The sequence below is a fragment of the Pelobates fuscus genome, chromosome 4, assembly GCF_036172605.1.
Source record: "Pelobates fuscus isolate aPelFus1 chromosome 4, aPelFus1.pri, whole genome shotgun sequence".
Taxonomy (NCBI): domain Eukaryota; kingdom Metazoa; phylum Chordata; class Amphibia; order Anura; family Pelobatidae; genus Pelobates; species Pelobates fuscus.
Genome location: NC_086320.1, coordinates 236,809,212 through 236,833,789, shown reverse-complemented (window position 1 = coordinate 236,833,789; position 24,578 = coordinate 236,809,212). Strand labels below are relative to the sequence as shown.

Sequence of the window (24,578 nt, the reverse complement as noted above, 5' to 3'; positions counted from 1 at the left end):
AATAGAACATGGACATAGCATAAAAGTTAAAAGTTAGAAAAGAACTGAATGGCTGCATCACAAATGTGCCCCTTCAACATCCACATATACCTGGCAGAGTTACATACAGGGGTGTTGTTTTACTCCGACAACATAGCTGAGAAACAGATTAAGTATTGCAAAGCCATAGCACACATAATATTCGCAAAATATACTGTGCAAACTCACTTTTCCCCAATTTGTATTTTATTTGAGTACACAAGGTATACAATCATAACAAAATATGAGAAAAGGTACAAGTGGGATGAGATCATATTGCAGTAGAGCACGTCACGCCTATGTGTATTTTAACGAGAATGAAAATTTCGATCTGTTGTGCGTCCAGGGCTACTTGTGCTATTGAGCGCTCGTCTCTATAAGGGCGAACACATAACAGGTTTGATCCGAACAGACTTAACGGTGAAATAAAAAAAAAATAATAATAGAATAAAGTAATGTATGGTAACAAGACTGAGTTGTGCTGAGCCCACAGGAAGACGTAGGCCTTAATAGAGGTTATTAGGCCACTGCTGTAGCGCTTCAACCCTGAGGTGTTAAGCCTGCAAATTATATCTTGGACTTCACGGCTTAAACTGCAGCCAGACCGTAAAGCTCCCTCCATAGGGTCATTCTGCAACTGTCACTGCTGGCCGGGTCGGGGTTGTCGAAGGTCGAGCCTCTGGAGGAAACTTGTTGAGTTGTCGGCTGATGCTAAGGTGAGTGATGTATCCCCTTTGGAGACTATGAGAAAACCTTCCATCCCCCAGCAATACTTGACCGAGTGGTCTCTCAGCCGCTTGGCAATTGGGGCCCAACTGTCTTCTCTCTGCTAAGACTGTGAACGGGAGGTCTGCGTACAGGGCCACTGAGAAGTTTTCGAAGTGCACCAACCCCAGGGCTCTGTATCTGGCCAAAATAGTAGACCGTGCTGTGACATATCTAGTGACTATGATAGTGTCTCTGGGTGCTCCCTCCGGGGCAACAGCCACCTTGTGGACTCTGAACGCTGACACCACCAGCGAGGGATCAGTGCTACCTTTGAAGCGATCATCCTCTCTGTGTGAAAAAGAGAATAAATCCTCTCCGTCTCCTATGCCTGGATTCTAGTACAGCTACTGTTCTGTTCAGCTTTTGTATTTGGTGTGTAAGGCTTTCCACTTTGCTGTGTGTTGCTTGCATCTGGCCATCTCAAGCCTTGTCTCTCACTGCAGCTGCATCTAGCCTGTCTTAGTTTCTGCAGCAGACTTTTTATATCCCCTTTAATTGGATGGGGACGCATCCTCATCCGACTGACTCTTTGTATACCCCACTAGATCTGTTTGAGGCATTTGATTCTTCCTCCTCGTGGGAGTCTTCAGAGATCTCTGCCACACTTTGCGCCTCGGGCGCCATCTTGGGTGGTATTCGCTCTGCAGGCCTCTCAAAAGAGAGCCTGATGTTGGGCAAACCGGAGTCCTCCGGGCAGCGGGACTTTTTTGTGTTTTCGCCCCATACTGTCGTCTGGGGGGAGGGAGGGGTAGTATAAAATATTCTCCGTTTGTAAATGATAACAGTTGCGATTTCAGGTTTTTCGTGGGGCTGTGTTAGAGCTCCACATTAACACGTCTGGTGCTGCACGCTGTTTGCCACGCCCCCCGCAAACTTACTTTGTGTGTCAAAAAGGCAGGAAAAAAATGCTTATTACCACTACACATGTTACAAGCTAGCGGAAAAATGATCCCATGCCAAGATTCAAAATATGCCTTTTGCAATACCCTGGGATGTCTTCTTTATGAAATGGTATGCCTTTATGGGGTAGTTGGAATATGTAGCCTGCTAAAATACTCCAAAATAGGACATGGACACAGCATAAAAATTCTAAGTTTGGAAAAAAAAAAAAAAAAAAAAAAAACTAAATTGGCTGTATCGCAAATGTACATACAGGGGTATTGCTGAGCAACATATGAAGTATTATACAGCCGTAGCACACATAAGGTTTACAAAATATACAGTACAAACTCACTGTGTGTGTAAAAAAGGCAGAAAAAAATGCTTATTACCACTACACTTGGTACAAGCTAGCGGAAAAATTATCCCACGCAAAGGATCAAAATATGCCTTTTGAAATACCCTGGGATGTAGTCTTTAAGAAATGCCTTTATGGTGTAGTTGGAATATGTAGCCTGCTAAAGTGCTCCAAAGTGGGACACTGACACATCAAAACCCTCCATGAAAATTCACACTTAAAAACCTGAACTTGTCACGTCTCTTTTACAGCACTGTAACTTCACAAAATAGTATCTAGGTCAGGCATAGGCAACCTTCGGCACTCCAGATGTTTTGGACTACACCTCCCATAATGCTTTGCCAGTACTATAGCTGTAAGAGCATTACGGAGGATGTAGTCCATAACATCTGGGGTGCCAAAAGGTTGCCTTCCCCTGATCTAGGTCATAAATTGGGTATGTTGTTTTACTCAGAAGATGTAACTGAGCATAATTTCGGGGATTTTTTGACAGTGGCACATATCAAGTGTAAGAAATACTCAGCAAAAATGGAACATGTATGTATAAATGGCATTTATCCCCTCAACATAAATTGGTGAAAAAATGGTGACAAGTTAAAGGGACACTATAGTCACCCAGACCACTTCAGCTCAATGAAGTGGTCTGGGTGCCAGGTCCCTCAGGTTTTAACCCTGCAGATGCAAACATAGCAGTTTCAGAGAAACTGCTATGTTTACATTGCAGGGTTAAGCCAGCCTATACTGGCTGTCTTCCGGACAGCCACTAGAGGTGCATCAGCGACGCTGGAGCCATATTATGCCTCCATCCAGCAGAGCGTCCATAGGAAAGCATTGAAAAATGCTTTCCTATTGACAGCTTGAATGCACGCGGCACTTGACGTACATTCGCATTCAGCTCCGCTGACGTCGACGGAGAGGTCACCAGCGCTGAGGGAGCCCGGCGCTGGAATAAGGTAAGTGGCTGAAGGGGTTTTAACCCCTTCAGCGCCACGGGAGGGGGACCCTGAGGGTGGGGGCACCCTCGGGGCACTATAGTGTCAGTAAAACCGCTTAGTTTTCCTAACACTATAGTGATCCTTTAAGGCCCAATATATGCCATATAACATACCCCTGGCTGTCTGCTTTATCAAATGGAAGCCCTTTGTGGGGTTATTTGAAAAGTCAAAACTGCTATAATACCCCAAAATGAAACATAGGTACATCAAATCCATCTATGAAAATTCTAACTATAGAAACTGAAATAGCCTTGTCTCTTATGTGGCATTGTAGCTTCACAGAATAGTGCCATGGGCACTATGGGGAAAGCCTATTGCACTTGCAGTGCATGTGCAGTAGCTCCCCTTTTCAATGTTTTCATAAGAGGCAGAGCGCCGACGGACATCGGGTGAGTACAGATTTGTATTCCTAACACTATAGAATCCCTTTAACCCCTTAAGGACGCAGCCAAATGTACACGTTGTGATCAAAACAAAACGTAAACAAAAACTGGAATTTGCGCTATATGTCTGTTCAGGCATAATTCGCCTCTTTCATATTATGTGCACCCACACTTAATATATATCATTTTATTCAGCGGAAACAGGGCTTTCATTTAACAATATATAGGTATGAAACAATTTAATATGAATAAAATATAAAGAAATTGGGAAATTGGGAAATAGTTCTATGTGACATTCTAGCTGTGAATGTCATTATACTGTTTGCTTTTACTGCAATAAAATACACATATTTGTATTCAGCGATGTCTCACGTGTAAAACAGTACCCCCTATGTACAGGTTTTATGGTGTTTTGCGAAGTTACAGAGTCAAATATAGCGTGTTACATGTTTTTCACATTTTTACGTTGACTTTGAGACAGTATGGTAGCCCAGGAATAAGAATTACCCCCATGATGGCATACCATTTGCAAAAGTAGACAACCCAAGGTATTGCAAATGGGGTATGTCCAGAGAAACTGCTATGTTTATAATAGAGTTAATCCAGCCTCCAAATCCTCTAGTGGCTGTCTCACTGACAGCCGCTAGAGGCGCTTGCGTGATTCTCACTGTGAAAATCACAGTGAGAGCACGCAAGCGTCCATAGGAAAGCATTGTAAATGCTTTCCAATGAGACCGGCTGAATGCGCGCGCAGCTCTTGCCGTGCATGCGCATTCAGCCGAAAGGGAGGATCGGAGGCGGAGAGGAGGAGGAGAGCTCCCCGCCCGGCGCTGGAATAAAGGTAAGTTTTAACCCTTTACTCTCCCCAGAGCCCGGCGGGAGGGGGTCCCTGAGGGTGGGGGCACCCTCAGGGCACTATAGTGCCAGGAAAATTAGTATGTTTTCCCGGCACTACAGTGGTCCTTTAAGCTCTGTTTTTGCACCTGGCAGCCAACATGGAGAAACCAGATAGACACGAGGAGAAATAAAACGGCGTTTAGATTTCCCTTCATCTTTTGCAATGTTTGCCTGGACTAAACTGGATTGTAATGACATTTGTTAAATCTTTAAAGCAGGCCCGCACAACATATGGCCTGCGAAGAACCACCACTGGTGCAGTCACTGAGCTGCACCGGGCCCGCTCAATTAGCAGCTCCATCGGATGACCTATGCACTTAGGGCCACCCAATAGGCACGGCCGGGTGCTGTTGGGCTTTAGTAGCACGACTGGGCCCTTGCTTATCAGCAGCCTGGGAGGGAGTGATGCGGAGTCCAAAGCCAGGTGGGAGGAGGCCAGGCCAGGAGAGACTGGAGTTGCACAGAGGGAGCAAAGAGGAGGGGGTACAGGCCAGCACCTAACTCCCAACATCCTCAGTTTGCAGATTAGATACAAGGGAAGTCCCCCTCAGCACCCAAAAGGTAAGAAACGGGGGGGGGGGGGGGAGAGGGGGGGAGGGGGTGTGTGTGTGTGTGTGTCTGTGTCTGTGTCTGAACAAACCAGTGGCCCAACACACAGAACTAAGTCAAACACAGACAAAATAAACTGGAGTGCGCTCTCAGCTAACCGGATGGAAACCACGACAGGGCACTGAACAGCTGCACGTTTGGGTTTAAATAACCAAGTAAGCCCTGCTATTTTCTAATTTTGGTCCCATGACCCCAGAAAGTGCGTGCACTGCGAAAACCTGACGCCGCACGCACGTTCAACGTCACTAGTAACGCAGCAGCCAGCGTCCTTCCTAATGCTGGATCCGGACGCTGTCCTAGGAGCAGTGAGGAATGAGAGGTGCTGGAGGCAAGGTGAGTAACCTCTCCCTCCATTAGTGTGACCGCACCGATCAGATGCGGTCACATCATGATGCCGATCACGCACCATGACGGCGTGACCACACTGCTCGGGTGCAATTACACTGAGGTGCCGATCGCGCACCGTGACAGTGTGTGTGTATATCGGTATGTCAGTGTGTTTGTCTGTGCGTGTGTTGTGTATCTGTATGTCTGTCTGCATGTCTGTGTGTGAAGCTGTATGTCTGTTAGTGTGCGTGTGATAGGCGCTAATAAAACCTGAAGTTTAGTCTATTTAATTTTGGCCACTACCTATTGCCTAGTTGTGCAGGTCTGCTTTAAAGGAACACTCCAAGCAACATAACCAATACAGAGCATTGTTGTGGCGCCAGGAGAACCCTGGCACTTCCCTTCATTGTATAGTAAAATAGTTTTAGGATGGTTTGACTTCTTATATAGGGTCTGCCAGAGGCAAATCCCCTGCAGGGAGGTGTGGGGCATTCCCTGTGGATAAAGAAACCAGTCTAAACATCTAAAACGGTTCGATTACGTACAAAGGGGAGAACCAGGCACCAAAACAACTACAGCGGAAAAAAAAAAGTTAAAAGTAACAGGTGAATTTAAATGTTTTTATTCAATAGTGTTTCACATCCACCTAAAAAAAAAAAAAGAAGAAGTGTGCCTTGCTCACCTTGTAATTGCTGCTATTCACCCAGGAGGCCATCTCATCAATAATTTTGTCCAGCTTTTGAGAATCCTGCTCCAGATCAGCAGAGTGTCTGTGGTCTGTCAGGTACTCTAAGAACTGATGCCCAACCTGTAGCCTACGTGAAACATCTTTTTGCTGCACCTGTGCATAGAAGAATTCCAAGTCTACAATTCGGTCATCTTCTTCCCAATCCATGATAACAAATATTCTCTACTTCTAATATGGCGAACTAAATTAAAAAGTTTAAAAGCTAGGTATTGAGAACAACATCTGCAAGAGGAGTGATAACTTTGATGTTCGACAAGTTTGTGTTGATTGCCATAAAAATAAATCTCCAGTAGTAGAATTTTGCAGTATATATGTAAGCTGCAATGACGACAAAATGCAAATTCCAAAAGAAAAAGCAAACGAATCGAAAAGAAAAGGTTGACTGAGTTTTCTCCTTTAATTCAGTAGACGGATATCCATTTCAATTATTCCTCTAGCACACATTGCTTCCTTCAAAATGCCAAAATGTTATAAAGCTGTACATCCATTATTGTTGAAAAGGTACAAACTGTATCCAGGTTTGCTCCTCTTATGCAAGTTATCAGGCTTACTTCTGATTTTTCCTCATCCTGATTTATTAAAAACAAAAAAAAAAAGAAGAGAAGCATATTAGAGGGTTAAAGAATTTAGCACGGTTTTCACAACATATATGATAATGTAATATGATGCGTACACACAAACTTTAATAAAAACATGTATCATCATATTTTCTAGTTGTCTACCACTAAACTACAGAAATTATTAGTGTCCATAGGAAAAATAGTAAGCAATCTCATCAATGCACCCCATCAATGCATTCAGAGCATATTTGCAGACCTGTACACCAAGTCAGATTGATTAAATATGATGTCTCACCACACCCATCATTCCCGTATCATAAAAGAATGAAAAAGCAACCGAGAAGCAGCTGCGAAGGCATGGAGAAATAGATGGATTTTCAGCCCTTATCATAGAAGGCCTGTCATAGAATATATTTTGGTTTCCCAACTAGTCAATCCAATAACAAATTAATGTTACAAAATCAAGCGTAGTGGTAACAACCTTCTTGGTCTTTATTGCTATTCTGTTTGCAAAGCAGTAAAAGCTACATGCATACATAGGGGTCTTGAACAGTTGTGTCCAAAACCAAATGCGTGTAGAGGCTATGAAGTTGCTGAAGAGGTTTGTCTAAGGTAGAGCATGCCTACCACTATCCTTAGCACCCCTGATTGATAGTCAGATGGGTGTTCCATAAATTAATTATAAAACTACAGATATTTCATGAAAATACTTTTATTAACTGCAATTAAAATAGGATACTTTTCAATCTCTGCCATGCTTGGTGAAGAAAAGTCGAGACAAGAGTCCTGAAGTGGAATTGGACTTTCTACTATGGCCTGTCAGCGCAGTGGGGTTATTAATACGGATGACCCTCCTCATGTAACGAGGAACGCTCTCTTAGGTAAAAATAAACACACTTCTGTTCAATTCTATGCTAATAAATAGCCTATCCTCAATCCTCAATTACATGTTGTGGGTCCCATGCATCCCACCCACCCAGTCCATCAGATTGGCGCAGAGTTTTGCTACACATGTGCACTAGCCTCCCAATGCATCCCTATTGGGAAGCATTGGATTGGATAAGACCATCTATCTCTATGATCTTAGCCAAATAGGTAGCACAGAATGCCAGTGACCACTGCTGCAAGGGAAGAAAGGTAAGTAAAACAATTTTTTAACCATGGCAGCGGTGGCCCAGTCACATTTAACTTATTAGCAGGTCTGGGGAGGATACCCAGCTAACAGAAGTACAGGTACAAATCTTCACTGAAGCCCCACTTATATGCTAAGGACATGTACAATTTAAAGGTTTAAATCCAACCCGAGCATACTTTTGAGATGGTTAGCAATGCCATGTGATATCAGTATACATGATTCCACATACATTCTTCAATTAGGAACAATACAGGCAACATAACTTCATCAAAAAGAAGCACCCTTCTTCCTTCCAATTGTACATTCCACTTTCTCCAATTCTGATGCAGGAAGCACAGCCTGCTGCTGGGCAAGAGTGCCTCTGTCTCAGAGGTTTTATGTCAAACTGTCTGAGCATATCCACCCAAACTAATGGTCACAATGCACCAATTTCCAGGTACCTAAGTATATTGCTAATGCACTAATTAACATTTTGAATTAGCAATATTAGCTCCTTCAAGACGTTAGGCTGTGTGATGCTGTCCTACAAAAAGGAGAGCATAGTTAAGGTTGCATAGTTAGCTCTAACGACCTAGCCCACTCTCCAGGAGCAATACTTGCACGTCCCCCTATCTTGATCGCTGTGGAGGGTCTTTCAATCCAAGCAGTCGCCCTGCAGTCAATCCGAGTCATGTGATCGCAGTAATAACGAGATCACATGACACAGATCAGCTTCATTGGCAGGATTGGTTGCCCAACATATACTTAGAATTCTATTTTATATGTACCTTATTTCTAAGTGTATTTCGATATTAACATAGAATTATATATATTATCAAAATACAATTGGAATGCAATAATATATGGAAAAAAAAAAAAAGAAAAGACTACAGCCCTTACCTAATCTACTCTTAATGTGTTCAGGGGCAGTTTTAATAAACCTGCATAACCTGCCCACAGCACTCTAAATCAATAACTATGTTATCCAGTTTTTACAATAGTGATAATGATAACTGGTAATAATTCAGCTTTATCAATGCAGCAGAGTAAAAGATCACTGGGCAGTAGGAATAGCTCATGTTTATGACAAACCATTCCTAATGGTTCAGCATGAAAAAAGGGACAGCACTAAGACAGTCAAGACAACATAACCACTACAGCAAGCTGTAATGTTACTTAAAGGGACACTATAGTCATCTGAACAACTTTAGCTTAATGAAGCAGTTTTGGTGTATAGAACATGCCCCTGCAGCCTCACTGCTCAATCCTCTGCCATTTAGGAGTTAAATCCCTTTGTTTATGAACCCTAGTCACACCTCCCTGCATGTGACTTGCACAGCCTTCCATGAACACTTCCTGTAAAGAGAGTCCTATTTAGGCTTTCTTTATTGCAAGTTCTGTTTAATTAAGATTTTCTTATCCCTTGCTATGTCAATAGCTTGCTAGACCCTGCAAGAGCCTCCTGTATGTGATTAAAGTTCAATTTAGAGATTGAGATACAATTATTTAAGGTAAATTGCATCTGTTTGAAAGTGAAACCAGTTTTTTTTCATGCAGGCTCTGTCAATCATAGCCAGGGGAGGTGTGGCTAGGGCTGCATAAACAGAAACAAAGTGATTTAACTCCTAAATGACAGCGAATTGAGCAGTGAAATTGCAGGGGAATGATCTACACACTAAAACTGCTTTATTTAGCTGAAGTAATTTAGGTGACTATAGTGTTCCTTTAACCCCTTAAGGACCAAACTTCTGGAATAAAAGGGAATCATGACGTGTCATACACGTCATGTGTCCTTAAGGGGTTAAATGGTTCTTTTAAACGGACACTGCAGTGGTCAAATAAAAAGCACTGTTTAGTAGATATACCCCAAATGAAACAGTGCATGCGTTTAATTGGGCTTTTTTTTCCATTGGAGTTATATAAAAATAGCTTGCAAAGCCTGCAGTTCTCTTGTCTGCTGCCTTTGCAAGTCCATCTCTTTTAACCCTGTCCAATCACAGACTTCCCAATGTAGCTCTGGGAAATTGTTGCCTCTTGAATTTAGCTCTGCTGAGCTAACTAAACCATGACATCACATGACCAATTGTCTGATTGCCAGCAAATGGGTTGTAACCAGGTTGATTTATAAGTGTCAGTTTTGTATTGAAATCTGCAATTTTTGTAAAATGGAAAAAAAAAAAAAATAGGACACACTCTTCACACATACAACGTTTTAGAAAGTGTTTTAGGGGCCTGGGACGTCCATTTAACGTTAGAAGTGTTTTTCACTCTGCTAATGTCAAAATAAAAGTGGGTGCGTGTTCAATAAGTCACAAAAATGTTTTGGTTCTTAGAAGGTTATCATGATCATACACGTATGAATTATTCAAATATTATATCTGTATTTGGTTATGTCTGTAAAGGCTCCAATCAGAATGTTAGTTCATGCTGTAGATGCTCTGCTCTCCTCCACACTTCCGTTTTGCTAGTGTGAGCTTTAGTTTGAGGGAAGTTGTGATGTTTATTAGCTGAGGGACACTTGGTTTGGCACACAAATCAGCACACACGAATGGAACCAATATACAAATACTAAACACCACATCCCCACAGATAACCTATCTGGGACAGAAGTTATCCATTAAGCAAAGAAACAAAATTCCACAAACAGCCAGCACTGCACCCAGCCCGCCAGTCCTGACAGCCCGACACAGAGCTCTCTGCCCTCACTGGCAATCTACTACCATTCACGCGTATCGCTTCTTATACGGCCAGTCGTGTTACACACGTGCAGCTCGTTAAGGTCCAGGGCCTGTCCAATGACGTTCCAATAACGTCCCAGTGACCGTCGCGTGCCTCTCACCCAGTCCCGCTCTCTCCTTTACGCTGCCTCGCGCCCACTATGCGAATAGAAAGTTCTGTGTGCTCCTAGACCCCGCCCACCTCTCTCTGACTCATCCCGCAGGACAGACACATCAGGCGCAGAATGGGGGGGGTTTGAGTGACGTTACGCCTGCGTGGGTAATTTGTTTGGTTGTTTTTTTGTATTTGTTTTTTTGTCTTACAGGGCTGTTGGTTTTATGTCGTAAAATAGACACTGATAGCAATAGTGGTCTTTGTAAAAATAATTTTGCCTGTACCTGCACTATTTTAGGGACTTTTCACACCTGTTGTCGTAGAGAGCGCCCTGATTTGGCTTGTAGCTCTAGTGTTCAGAACGATATGCTTGGAGCGGCCGTTTTTGTAACGGGCAACGGACAGAATTAAAGAAACAGGGTGATTTGAAAATGTTGGAGTCCGGGTGTTACGAAATGAGTATCCAATAATTTCATATTTTATGAGATTGTATATTACCTGCACATTTTAGCAACTTACAGAATAACTGTCACTTCCTAATAGGGAACTCCTGGCAGCATAACTATATGGGTTAAAAAAAAGACTCCAGTCCATGGAGTTCAAGCATTCATGTATCTCTTAGATGGACTCCTATCTATGTGGGTCTTTAAGCCATTAATGTTTGCTTTATGTGATGAAGTGTTTTAATCCGTTTGGAATAAAGGGAATATGTTTTTTTAATAGATTTCCAATAGTGTCTTTTTATTAATGGGAGACAAAGTTGTAATTTCATTAAAATTTCAAATCTTAAAGGGATACTCCAGGCACCCAGATCACTTCTGCCCATTGGAGTGGTCTGGGTGCCAACTCCCACTACCCTTAACCCTGCAGCTGGAAATATTGCAGTTTTTTTATAAACTGCAATATTTACATTGCAGGGTTAAGTCCTCCTCTAGTGACTGTCTATCAGACAGCCACTGGAGGGACTTCCGTGTTCTTAGCACACGAAAAGTGTTTTAAACAACGCTGGACGTCCCACACTACGTGAGGACCTCCAGCGTCGCTGAAATCCCCATAGTAAAGCATTGAATAATGTTTTCCTATGGGGAGGTCTAATGCGAATGGCTGCGCACGCACATTAGGTTTCCCCCGCTGGGGGAGGAGAGTAGGCGGAGCCTGACTGCGATGGACTCTGGTAAGTCACTGAAGGTGTTTTAACCTTTTCAGCAACGTGGGAGGGAGAGTGGCACTGTAGGGTCCTGCAGTGCCAGGAAAACAAATATGTTTTCCTTGCACTGGAGAGTCCCTTTAAGCTAGTAGCCATCTCTAAAAGGTACACATCACTAGAAAACCTCTGACTGCAATATGACCATTGAAAATGGGAAGAGGAATAAAACACAGTCACATTACTCCCATCTGACTTTTGCAGTATTTCACATTTCCACCAGTGAGTATGTGCCAATGCTTTATGTTAGCCTGAGCAAAGGAGGAAAGAGATTGATATTGTGACACATCTTTAGTGTTAACCATTTGAGAATAGTTTACCACTTAAAGGAACACTACAGTCACTAAAACAACTTTAGCTTAATAAAGCAGTTTTGGTGTATAGATCAAGCCCCTGCATTCTCACTGCTCAATTCTCTGCCATTTAGGAGTAAAATAACTTTGTTTATGCATCCCTAGTCACACCTCCGTGCATGTGACTTGCACAGCCTTCCTAAACACTTCCTGTTATGTGTCACTGCCAAACAACACCCCAATATGTGTTCAGCAACATCTCCCGAGTACAGGGATACCCCCCATGTATAGGTGTGTTGGGTTCTTTGGGGGCTAAAAGGCCACATTTTGCAGGAGCGCATATCAGTTTCCCAGCTTGGAATTTTGACTTGTAGCCAACCTGCATGCATGTCCTATTTGGGACATTTTTGAAGCCGGCCAATGTATTTTACCCCCATCAAACCATATCTTTTTGAAAAGTAGACACCCTAGGGTATTTCACATGGTGGTATTTTAACACTTTCAATACATTAATTCTACCACCAGGATTTGTCAAACATTGAGGTAGTAATTTTTTTTCTGTTTTTTTCACACACATTGTACTTTAGGCATGAATTAACAGATCCTGTTATGTGTCACTGCCAAACAACACCCCAATATGTTCAGCAACATCTCCCGAGTACAGTGATACACCCCCCCCTCCCCCCCCCCCCCATGTATAGGGTTGCTGGGTTGTTTGGGGGCCAAAATGCAACAATCAGAACTTGTACATGTCAGTTTTTCAACTTGATATATAGGTATGCTTGGTCTATCTTCAGTTTGACATATTTTTGCACCCCCCAGTTAATGTTACCATCATGAAAGTATATATTTTTATAAAGTAGATATCAAAGGTTATAGAAGATGGGGTGTTTTGACTTCTTTCCCCCAACCATTTTGCCCCCCCAAAAAACAGAGAAAGTGTAGTGGTAATTTTTAAATTCTGGGTTTTATGCACACATCATCTGGTTTTGGCCAGCTGGTTATGTATTAGTGCCAGAAAACTTGTTAGACCAAATGTGCAGGTAGCAAATGTACATTTAGCAGCAACCTTTAAACTGACTCCTGCAAATAGAATCTAAACAGTCCTGGTTTCGAAGGGAAATCGGGACAGTGAAAAGGGGTGTCTGTCCTTTTCCCGTTTTTTTTTTTTGTCAATCTTTCTTTTATTATGGCATGTGTAATGGGGTACAGAATTAAGAGAGGGAAATGCACAAGTATTGTACAGTTTAGGGTTTGTACATCGCTTACAGTGTGAAATTACATTTCCTGGATAACAATGCCAATTTTTTGTTTTATATCGGTAGAATCTTGTTTAAACACTTTATCGATTAGTAACATTAACGTAGAGTTAGTATTGGTGTCGAATGTCATCGTTTCAGTATCGATATATCGTAGGGTGAGTATCGATGTCGAGTATCGTCGTTGTAATGTCTATGTATTAACTGGGTTGTTCTCGACTATGCTTAAATGAGGGGCCTACATTTTGTGCCGTTACAGCTGGTCTAAGTAGTCGTGATACGCAGTGTATGAGACAGTGAGCTTGCATGTCAGGTCACGAGAGGCCATGTTGTTCTGACAAGTGGGTATCTGCCGGTTATATCCTCATTAATGTGTCTAAGCTTATAGGGTAAGTGTTAACGGTTGGTTACCAGGTTTACTAACCATAGACTTAGTTCTCCGCACATGAGATGCTTCAGGTTAACAGTCCGCCTAGTCTGTGGATAACCTATGGAAAAACTTGACATAGACATATAGAAAGGCTAACTCAAATTAATGAAATTAGGATACCGCTGTTTAGTATGGGCTAAAGAGTGTTCATGAATGTCTGGTCACATTAAGAGGTCATAAGTTAAGTCACGCTGGGAGAAAACACAGTATACATGGTAATTACATAGACCAATCATATCCCTTTTGCTATTGCCCACTGTCCTGAGAAATAAGCCCGCTGTGTCCCGCCATGCGCTGGCCCTACCCGCTAAACCCCGAGGTGTGTACGGCTAGTGGATCAAGTGAAAGCATCTTACAGATATGTAATGGAGCGATCACCTGGAGAGCAGGGATAGTAGGCATAACATACAGGCATTTACTGCTGGAGCAGGTCACGAAGTTAACTTTAGGCAACTTGCGCAGAGTCAGAGCTTGCACAGCTTAGAGGTATGGGGGGATGTCATAAGCATGGTGTTCCCACATGAGTCTCTCTTTGCACCCTCTAGCAAACTGACATGCAAACAGATCATCAGTTACTTATTGATTATCAGTCAAAAACATAATAAAAACATATAACTCAAGACGTGGTGCATGGCATGTAAAACTCATAGGCTAAAGTAAGGTAGAGGCATGCAAGGGATGAAAAAAAAAAAAAAAAAAAAAAAAGAGAATGTAAACTTAAGTCTATGTAAGCTGGATCATATCAGGTGTCCATCAGTTTAAACAGGGTCTGCCAGCGCCATCACTGGACCGTGCCTGGGAGCCGTCCGGATCTTCATACCCCTTCATTCGATGCCCAGTCTATGGGGAGGTCGTTGGTCGCTTTGCTGTGGGCATGTTTCATGCAGGTTTGCACATTTCGTAAGAGCATGAGGCTGTACTGTGTCTGGGTGGCTTGCGGTGCTCCTGCACGATGATCCGCCATCTTGTGGGGGTAGGACTTTGAGCACTTGTGGAGGCCAGTAATGCCGAGTGGTCACCGGGGATCCAGCTTTGGTCAGTGTCAGCAAATGCCTCTTTGCCAGCTTGCCTGTCGCTGTACTGCACCGCCTGGAGAGTCTCCATAGTGGGGGCCTCCCCTCAGTCGGCATTGATCGCTCCATCTCGCACATGTTGCCGGCGTGCGGCGGCCATTTTGGGAAATACCGCCGGTGGGTTTTCTACAGCAGGGCGGTAGTTTCGGCCCCGCGTGTCGGGACATGACAGGGGTTACTGCATGTGTGTGCAGACCGGGATGACCCCCCCGGTCCAGAGGGGGGGGTGCCAGACCCCGGCCGGAGACCCGGGAGAGCGGCCGTCTCATCCCGGCTCAAGCTCCTCTCGCCTTGGGCCTTCGTCGGGTTACGGAGGGCATCTCGAAGGGTATCCCCTCGAGCCCCAGGATCTGGGGATCAGGGTGATAGCTGTTGCGGATGGTTAGTAAGATTTTTGTCCCCAGTTTGCGCAATTTTCCGGGCCACAAAGCGGGAGCTCAGACAGAGCGTGCCTGATCCCGTCGGCGGTCCGGCCCCGCCCCCCTTTTCCCGTTTTTAAAACAGACCTGGCAACGTTTCGGGGGGGGGGGGGGTTTCTGCAGTTGGCGGTAACTTAAAAATAAAATGCCTGGACTCAGCTTGCACCGTTGTTGGAACTTGTCCATCTCCATAAATTGTTAAAGAAATTATTTTCAACTGAAATTGGAGAAAGGTGGTTAACCCTCGATTATTTCTTTTTAAAAGCAAAAATGTGTTGTGGGTTGCTATTTGCATCAGCTAGATAGCCACCTTTTTATACCATGCTTTGGTTTTTCGTAAAATAAGATATGGCTGCATCAGCTGATTTGGACTCTACTTGGACTCTACTCTGCCCCGGACAGAGACGTCTGACATGCGTTCGTCATGGATGGTGGTTAGCATGTTGACATCCTTCCTGTCCCTAAATTTTAGTGCAAGCACTTCAGCTTTGCAAAGTGCTTTACATTCGCCTTTTTTTTAATTTTGCCTCTATGAGAGATCGGGGAAAGTCTTTGGATTTTTTTCTGGCAGTGCCGCAGGCCAGTGTCTGTAAACCATAAAGTGTTTTAAGCAGACCGACACTACTATAAAAATTATCCACATAAAGGTGGTAACGACTAAAACAAATTACAAAACACACAAATTATTTTTATACTTTTTTTTTTCTTTTCTTTTTTTTTTAACTAAAACAGACTAAACAGCAATCCCTAAGCTAACTCCTGTCACAAAAATCTAATGGATATTTGGGTGAAGGAAACTGACTGACTAAGACAGACCAAGACACAGATTTTTAAAACAAATTTAACCCTTTAAGGGCAAAAACAAACAAACATACTTTCTGATGGTCACTGAACACTGCTGCAACAAACTATCACGATCTCTGTCTCTCTCGCTTCACAAAACGCTACAGAGGAGAGAGGGGCAGAGATCACTGTAAAAGTGAGTGTTTGTAACACCCAATTGTGAGCGATCGCGGATCGCTCACACGCCGCAATTGGCTGTTACTATCTGCCTGGGATGTCTGGCAGATAGTTACAGTGTTATGCCGGGGGGAGCGATCTTTGATCGCTTCCCACAGCCCGTTTTTCGCTATGATGTTTCAGGACCGTCAGCGGTCCGAAGGCACGTTTTACCGCTGACGGTCCTGAACAGTCAGCGGTCCTGAAGGGGTTTAGGACTGAGCCAAATGTACACGTTGTGATCAAAACAAAACGTAAACAAAAACTTTAATTTGCGCTATATGTCTGTTCAGGCGTAATTCACCTCTTTGATTTAATGTGTACCCACACTTATTATATATCATTTTATTCAGGGGAAACAGGGCTTTCATTTAACATCAAATATTTAGTATGAATAAAATATAAAAAAAAATGGGAGAAAATAAGAATTTTTAAAAAATGTTCTACCTGACATTCTAACTGTGAATGTCATAATACTGTTTGGTTTTACTGCAATAAAATACACATATTTGTATTCAGCGATGTCTCACATGTAAAACAGTACCCCCTATCTACAGGTTTTATGGTGTTTTGTGAGGTTACAGGGTCAAATATAGCATGTTACATTTTTCATTTTTTTCACATTGAAATTCACCAGATTGGTTACGTTGCCTTTGAAACAGTATGGTAGCCCAGGAATGAGAATTACCCCCATGATGGCATACCATTTGCAAAAATAGACAACCCAAGGTATTGCAAATGTGGTATGTCCAGTCTTTTTTAGTAGCCACTTAGTCACAAACATTGGGTATTACGCTAACATAGGTGATGGGGAAAGAATGTTCTAATGTTACTGGAAAACTGTATGTGATGCAGTGGCGGAACTAAAGAAGGGATGGTCCTGTTGCAAGACTTTTTTGGGGCCCAGCCCGCCTACAGCTAGGATGACCAAAAGGTAGACCCCATCTGTTGTACTACTCCCACAATGCTTTGCCAGCTGGGGATCTACCATTTACCCAACCAGGCAGTCTTGTATTCAGGTCTAATCAGTGTGTGTGTGTGAATGTAGGGGTGTATTTGTAATTAGTGTTGTGTGTTTTATGTACTGTTGCCATTTGAAAGCAGTTGTTTACTTGTGTGTAGTGTTTGCCTTTAAATGTAGGGTTGTGTCGGTGTGTAGTGTTGACATTTGAATGCAGGGTTGTATTTGTGTGTAGCGTTGGCATTTGAATACTGAGATGTATTCATGTATATACATTTACACTTCCCCACACACACACGCAGACTGACACAGATACAGATAGAGACACACACACACACACACACACACACACACACACACACTGAAACACATACAGATGCACCCTGACGCAAATAAAGATAGACACATACACGGGTACAGAAATGCAGATGCACTGACACACATACAGATGCACAAATACACACACAGAGACAAACACACAAACTGACAAACATACAAATACACACATGCAGATACACAGGCACACATATACACACAATGACACATATACAGATACAGACACACATACAAATACACAGACATACAGGAGCACATACTGTCACACGTGCACACATACAGATAAACAGAATGACACTCATTCAAATACACAGAATGACACTATAGATACAAACACTGACACAAATACATAGACACATAGTAGCATATACTGGCACAGATGCAGATACACATACAGACACATACACACGAAAATTCCCCCATCGCCATCACTCCTGACCTCCCCCCTCATAAATAGGAACTGAGTTCTAATTTTCAAGTCAGGGGTGTATTAATACGAAGGGTGTATTATTACAATTATTATAAATAATTGTAATAATGGCCAACAGTAAATTTTTTTCAAGTTAAAAAGGCAGGAACCACTCAAATAAATCTAAGGTGCTTATTATTAGAGTGATAGACTACGGTACATAACTAAAAGTTTTTCTTTTGTCCCATACATTTCTGCCATTATTTAAGGGTATATGTAGTTTTTCCTGCAGATGCAGTTCCATTCATCACATGATGGGTGGAACCTTATTATAAGCTGATTACAGCCGTACCACAGCTGTAATTAGTTTGTTCACTCAGATCGATTCACAGCTGAGTGTAGTAGTCTTAACAGAGCTGCAGGGAGGAGGAGCAATGTGTCTGTCCACACACGCAACTTGGAGAGCACAGGAACAAGTAATATAATTTGGGAATTATTTTTAATGCATACATATAAATGTAAAATGCTGTAATTTTGGGGGTCTGGAATGGTTTAATCAATTTTACATTAATTCTTATGGATAATGTTGATTCGGCTCTCGGACACATCTCAACTCAAACAGCCTTTGGGAACGGATTAAGTTCAAGTTCCGAGGTTCCACTGTACTCTAAAATTAAATGTTTTGTTTTGTGTGCACAGGACTTGTTTAAAGGCACCAAGACTACTTAATGTCAATGACGTGGTCTGGGTGCGGTGTCCCTATCCCCTTAACCCTGCAATTGTAATTATTGCAGTTATTGAGAAACTGTAAGTGAGATGTCCTTTAAGGTGATCATATCAAGGTTAATTTGCCCTTCTATCAGATAAGTAATCAGCAGGCACCCAATTAGCAAACCCTCCTGGAGGAAATTCACTCCTGATACTTGGGCAACTAACAATACCCGGATTCACCAGAAAATGTCATACCTGTGACAATTATATTGAAATCATCAGCCTAGCCTGTGAGACTTGGATAATAGCCTCAAAGCCTGGAGGTATACAAAGGAATACAGAGTTACAGCCTGTGATGCAGATTTTTATCACTAAATGATGTCTGCTAGTTCGCAAATGCTGCTATATTTTGTAAAGAAAAATCTGCAGGCCAAGTTCCAGATTGCTGATTGTTCCAGAATCTGGTCAGAAAATACAAGAGAACCAGGGGCGGACTGAGAACTCTCAGGGCCCCCGGCCAAAATAAATCAAGGGCCCCTTACAGGCCCCACCCATGCATATGCAGCAAGCCCCACCCTTGTCCTGCCTCCATGCCCCACCTCCAGCCACACCTTACACAATCTCTAGACACAACGAACAAAAGTGCAATAAGTTCTAAACAAGTGCAATATAATTAACGAATGCAAAAAACAAACTGTGCAAAATAAATATCAATAATCCCCTCGAGGCCCTAGTAGAGACTACAAGTGAGGGCTATTGGGCCATGGAGGGGGGTCTTTCTAGCAGAGGCTATCTCAGTGTCCTTTAGAGAGTGTGTTAGAAAGAATCCCCTCCAGACCCCATTAGAGACTACATATAAGCCTGTGGGCTGGCTGCTGGCCTGTGGCTGGCTGGCTGCTGGCCTGTGGCTGGCTGGCTGCTGGCCTGTGGCTGGCTGGCTGCTGGCCTGTGGCTGGCTGCTGGCTGGCTTGCCTGTGGGCTGGCTGGTGTCCTGTGGGCTGGCTGACTACTAGCCTGTGGCTGGCTGGCTACTGGCCTGTGGGCTGGCTGGCTACTGGCCTGTGGGCTGGCTGGTGGGCTGGTTGGCCTGTAGGCTGGCTTGCTGGCCGGCCTGTAGGCTGGCTTGCTGGCTGGCCTGCGGGCTGGCTGGTGGCCTGTGGGCTTGCTGGCCTGTGGGCTGGCTACTGGCCTGTGGGCTGCCTTGCTGGCCTGTGGGCTGGCTAGCTGGCCTGTGGGCTGGCTAGCTGGCCTGTGGGCCGGCTGACTGGCCGGCCTGTGGGCCGGCTGACTGGCCGGCCTGTGGGCTGGCTGGCTGGCTGGCCGGCCTGTGGGCTGGCTGGCTGGCCGGCCTGTGGGCTGGCTGGCTGGCCGGCCTGTGGGCTGGCTGGCTGGCCGGCCTGTGGGCTGGCTGGCTGGCCGGCCTGTGGGCTGGCTGGCCGGCCTGTGGGCAGGCTGGCTGGCCGGCCTGTGGGCTGACTGGCCTGTGGGCTGGCTGGCTGGTGGGCTTGCTGGCCTGTGGGCTGGCTGGCCAGTGGGCTGGCTGGTGGCCTGTGGGCTGGCTGGCCTGTGGGCTGGCTGGCGGGCTCTAAAGATGGCCGACAAATGTGTGGCAGAGCCCAGTTTTTTGGGCTTTGTAAGGCAGTGTGCAGAATCCTTCCGCACACTGTTTGCCTTACATTGAAATCCGGATCGTGCAGGCGGCGCCCGGCGACATCATCCGACGTCGACGCGCCTCCATGTACAGGACTCCATGGAAACCCAGGACCGGGCCCCTCCTCCTATGCTGAGGTAAGTAGTGCCTGCCGCCGGGCCCCGATAGCCGGATGAAAATAACTCTGCAGTCAGTGCACATTCTGTTATGTGTATGGCTGCACGCACAGTGCACTGGCGCGGCGGGCAGGGCAGCCACCAGAAATGTTGGGGCCCCGGACGCAGCTCAAGTTCTGGCCCCTGGGGCCTGCCCACATGACCTTCCCCCGAGTCCGCCTACATGACCCCTCTTGAGTCCACCCACTAGGATGAAGTGTGTGTGTGTGTGTGTACTGAATTTGGTCGTGTGTGTGTATAGTGGCTGTAGAATGTGTGTAGTGGATGCAAAGTGCATGAGTAAAGTGGATATAGTGTTTTTAGTGGATTCAGATTAAATGCTTGTGTAGTGGATTAATCGTGTGTATAGTGAATGCAGGGTGTGTGTTTTTGTAGTGAGTGCTGTGTGTGTGTCTGTGTAGTGAGCGCTGTGTGTGTGTGTGTAGTGAGCGCTGTGTGTTTGTGTAGTGGATGCTGTGTGTGTTTGTGTAGTGGATGCTGCGTGTGTGTTTGTGTAGTGGATGATGTGTGTGTGTATTTTTTAACTGTTGAATTTTTATATATATATTTTTTTTAATTTCCCCCTCCCTGCCTCTTACCTGTAGCCAGGGAGTGGGGGACACTGTAGTGTGTGGTTGTGTAGTGGATGCAGTTTGTCTGTTTATGTGGTGGATGATGTATGTGTTTGTGTAGTGGATGATGTGTATTTGTGTAGTGGATGATGTGTGGTTGTGTAGTGGATGCAGTTTGTGTGATGATGTATGTGGTTGTGTAGTGGATGATGCGTGTGGTTGTGTAGTGGATGCAATTTGTGTGTTTATGTGGTGGATGATGTGTGTGGTTGTGTAGTGGATGCATTTTGTCTGTTTAAAGTATGTGTGTGGTGGATGTTTGACAAATGCTGCTGGGGGTATTTTTTAGCTGTTGAATTTTTATAATGTTTTTAAAAAAAAAAAAAACATTTCCCCCTCCCTGCCTGTTACCTGTAGCCAGGGAGGGGGGACAGTGGATTCCCTGGAGGTCCGTTGGCTCAGCTTGTTGGGCCAGCATAGAGGGGCCCAGCAGACTCCATCTTCACCCTCCTGCAGCCAGTGATCTATCTCTGTAATGAGCCCAGCCTGCATTGCGTGCCGCGGAGCGTTGTCACGACAACCCGCGGCAACGCTTTACTGCTGTGGCTCGCGAGAATGCTGGAGGGGAAGATCAGTGTGTCCTGGGCCCTGCTTGGAAGCCAGCAGGGCCCACAGAGGCATATATATAGCGGTACTCGCTATATATATGCACTTTGAAGGGCTGGGGGCCCTGGCACACAGAGGATTACCTGTGCAGTCCGGGCCCCACAGGACCGCCGGGCCCGTGACAACCATCATGGATGTCACCCCTGATGGCGGCCCTGGCGGCAGGCCCTCCTCCCGGCCGGACCCTTGAACTAAGTCCGAAGTGCTCGACCGGTCAGTCGAACTACACCTTAAGCAGCAGCAGACCGGGACTACTACAAGGACTTAGTATTGGCTGATGCAGGACTTAAACGTTATTAATCGTCTGTACATATTTTTACTTCTCACCTGGACTTGTTTTGCTGTTCTCATCTGGACAATTGTTACCTACTACACCAGCATTCTGATGGTTAGGAGCAGGGCCGGCCTTAGATGTTCAGGCGCCCTGTGCTAGCTAATCTTGTGGCGCCCACCCCTTGCCCCCTGGTCACCTAAACATACACAAAGAGGAAAAAAATCTTTGTAACAAATACCGTATCTTTATCGGCGTATACCACGCACTTTTTCTCCCTGAAAATAGGGGGAAAATCATGGGTGCGTGTTATACGCCGATATCCCATATTTACTTACCTGTCTTGAAGCGTGTACTGGGACTTAAATTTCAGGTTCCGGTTTCCGGCGGGACTGAAAGGAAGTGTGCACACTATTGTATGCACACTTCCTTTCAGTCCCGCCGGAAACCGGAACCTGAAATTTAAGTTCCAGTACCGCGGTGCGCGCTGTGAAGCCGGCCCACGCTTCAAGACAGGTAAGTAAATATGGGACAAGAGGGAAAGTGCACTAGGGGACACTATGGGAGGGGGGTGGAGAATACTATGGGGGGGGAAGAATACTATGGAAGGGGGGGGAAACACTATGGGATGAGGGGGGGAGAATACTATGGGAGGGGGGGAATAATACTATGGAAAGGGGACGACGACACTATGGGAGGGGGTGGAGAATACTATGGGGGGGGAAGAATACTATGGAAGGGGGGGGAAACACTATGGGATGAGGGGGGGAAGAATACTATGGAAAGGGGGGGGGAACACTATGGGATGAGGGGGGGGGGGGAATACTATGGGAGGGGTGGAAATTTCCTGGAATTTCCTTCTGAAAATGAGGTGCGTGTTATACACCGATAAATACGGTAGTTTTTTAATTACAGTTAATTTAAGTGCAAGTGCAAACAAGTACAATAATAAATACTGGATTGACTGGTAACAATAATGTATATTAAATACATTAAATACAGAAAAAAACACTAACTGCAATCTTTTTAACATTATTTTTTAGAGATAATATATGTGCAAATGCAATAATAACTGGGAATACTGTTGCACAAAATATACACCTCCTGACAAGTAATATTAATCTGAAGCTCAAAATATAACTTTACGTGCTTTTGTCTTTGCAAACTCATCAATCACGTTGTTCATGTCCAACATCTTCAATACATCGCTTTCAATGGATAATACTGATAAAGAGGTTAGTCTGTCATCAGTCATTGATGATCTCAGATATGTTTTAATGAGTTATAACTTGGAAAAGCTACGTTCTCCTGACGCCACAGAAACAGGAATTGTTAGTAGAATCCGAAATGCTATCAAAATGTTTGGAAATGTGTCAGTCAGTCATTTCTCACTATGAAATGAGTATATAGCGGGGTGCTGTGGCATCTTGAGGTAGCAGGCTTTGAATATACCAAAGCTCCTCTGAAAGATCTAGACCATTAATGTCCAATTGGCTGCGCTTCTCTAATGCCTTCTGTAACTGCAAGCAAAAGTCCCCTAAGTTTTTTTTATCTTGCTGGAAGATGTCTCATATTGTAAAGCAATGTCCATACTTTGTTGTGTTGTTCCATTTGAGTAAAACGCTCCTCCAAAGATTTAGCAGCAGTATCAACCAAAACATAAAAAAAATCCATCTTAAATTTCTTCGTGGGATCTGTTAAAGGTTCATCTTGGCTTTTGTAATCAAACAAGGCTTTTTTTTCTGTGGCTTTTTAAAAACAGGCTCCACATTTAATTTTTCTGTTAGTTCCTTTGCAATATGGAAGGAGTTTTCAAATCCAGACTCTCTGAAATTGATTTTATTTACAATGACACAATAAATTTGAACTCCACAATCTGCTGAGATATAGTGTGTTAGCCTCATGACAAATGTTCGGTTCAGTGTGGGTTTCATCAAACAATGCTTCTTGTATTTCACAAAGATTATGTCTTAGCGGTTTAAGACAATTTATACGGCATTCCCACCGCGTGGTGCACAAAGGCTTTAAAGTGAGCCAGAAACATGGTCAGGTATAATTTTCCATCTCTTTACGGATCCTGAGCATAGAACATAAAGCCGCTGAATGATACCAAATAGTTGCATCGATTCCTTGCAGGAACGTACTGCATCTCCAATTACAAGTTAAGACAATGACAGCCACACGGTACAAATACTGCTCTTGGGTTTATGTTTAAAGTTTTGGATTGAACTTTTCCTGCCATATTGGCTCCATTGTTATAACCTTGTCCACGGCAATTATCAGTGTCCATATTTTTTCCTGAAAGAAATTCAAGGAGAAAATCACTTAATCCTTTTCCAGTTGTATCCTCTATTTCAGTGTTCCCCAACCCCCGGGCCGCGGACCGGTACCGGTCCGTGGATCAAACGGTACCGGGCCGCCCAGGGGTGTGGGGTGTGCGAGCCTGCCGGCTAATGCAGGGCTGGCATTGCCCAAGTGCCAGCCCTGCAATGTGCCTGCGGACCGGAGGGGAGATCAGAGATCTCCCTCCCCGGTCTGCAGGCACTGTGCTGACAGCCGGCAGGGGAGTGAGAGAGGACCCGGGAGCTCTTACCTGCAGCTCCTCCGGGTCCTCCTCTCGCGAGATTTGGAGCGTTGCCGCGGTAACACGGCAACGCTCCAAATCTCGCGAGAGTGAACTC

At 44.4% G+C, this 24,578-nt stretch overlaps 1 protein-coding gene across 30 annotated transcripts in view; it reads right to left on the bottom strand.

Annotated features, from left to right (window-relative positions):
- The window catches only part of CLASP2 (cytoplasmic linker associated protein 2), a 266,936-nt gene extending 256,398 nt beyond the window's left edge, over positions 1–10,538 (bottom strand). For 25 of the 30 annotated variants that reach the window (XM_063451989.1, XM_063451967.1, XM_063451971.1 and 22 more), the window contains exons 1-2: positions 10,421–10,537; positions 5,917–6,551 (exon numbers count right to left, since the gene is read on the bottom strand). In XM_063451989.1, the coding sequence (XP_063308059.1) occupies positions 5,917–6,129 (213 nt within the window). In that variant the 5' untranslated portion in view covers positions 6,130–6,551; positions 10,421–10,537. Of the gene's footprint in view, positions 1–5,916; positions 6,552–10,420 lie in introns of all 30 variants that reach the window. The other 5 variants (XM_063451964.1, XM_063451965.1, XM_063451983.1 and 2 more) reach the window with 2 other exon arrangements.
- Positions 10,539–24,578: the final 14,040 nt, after the last annotated feature.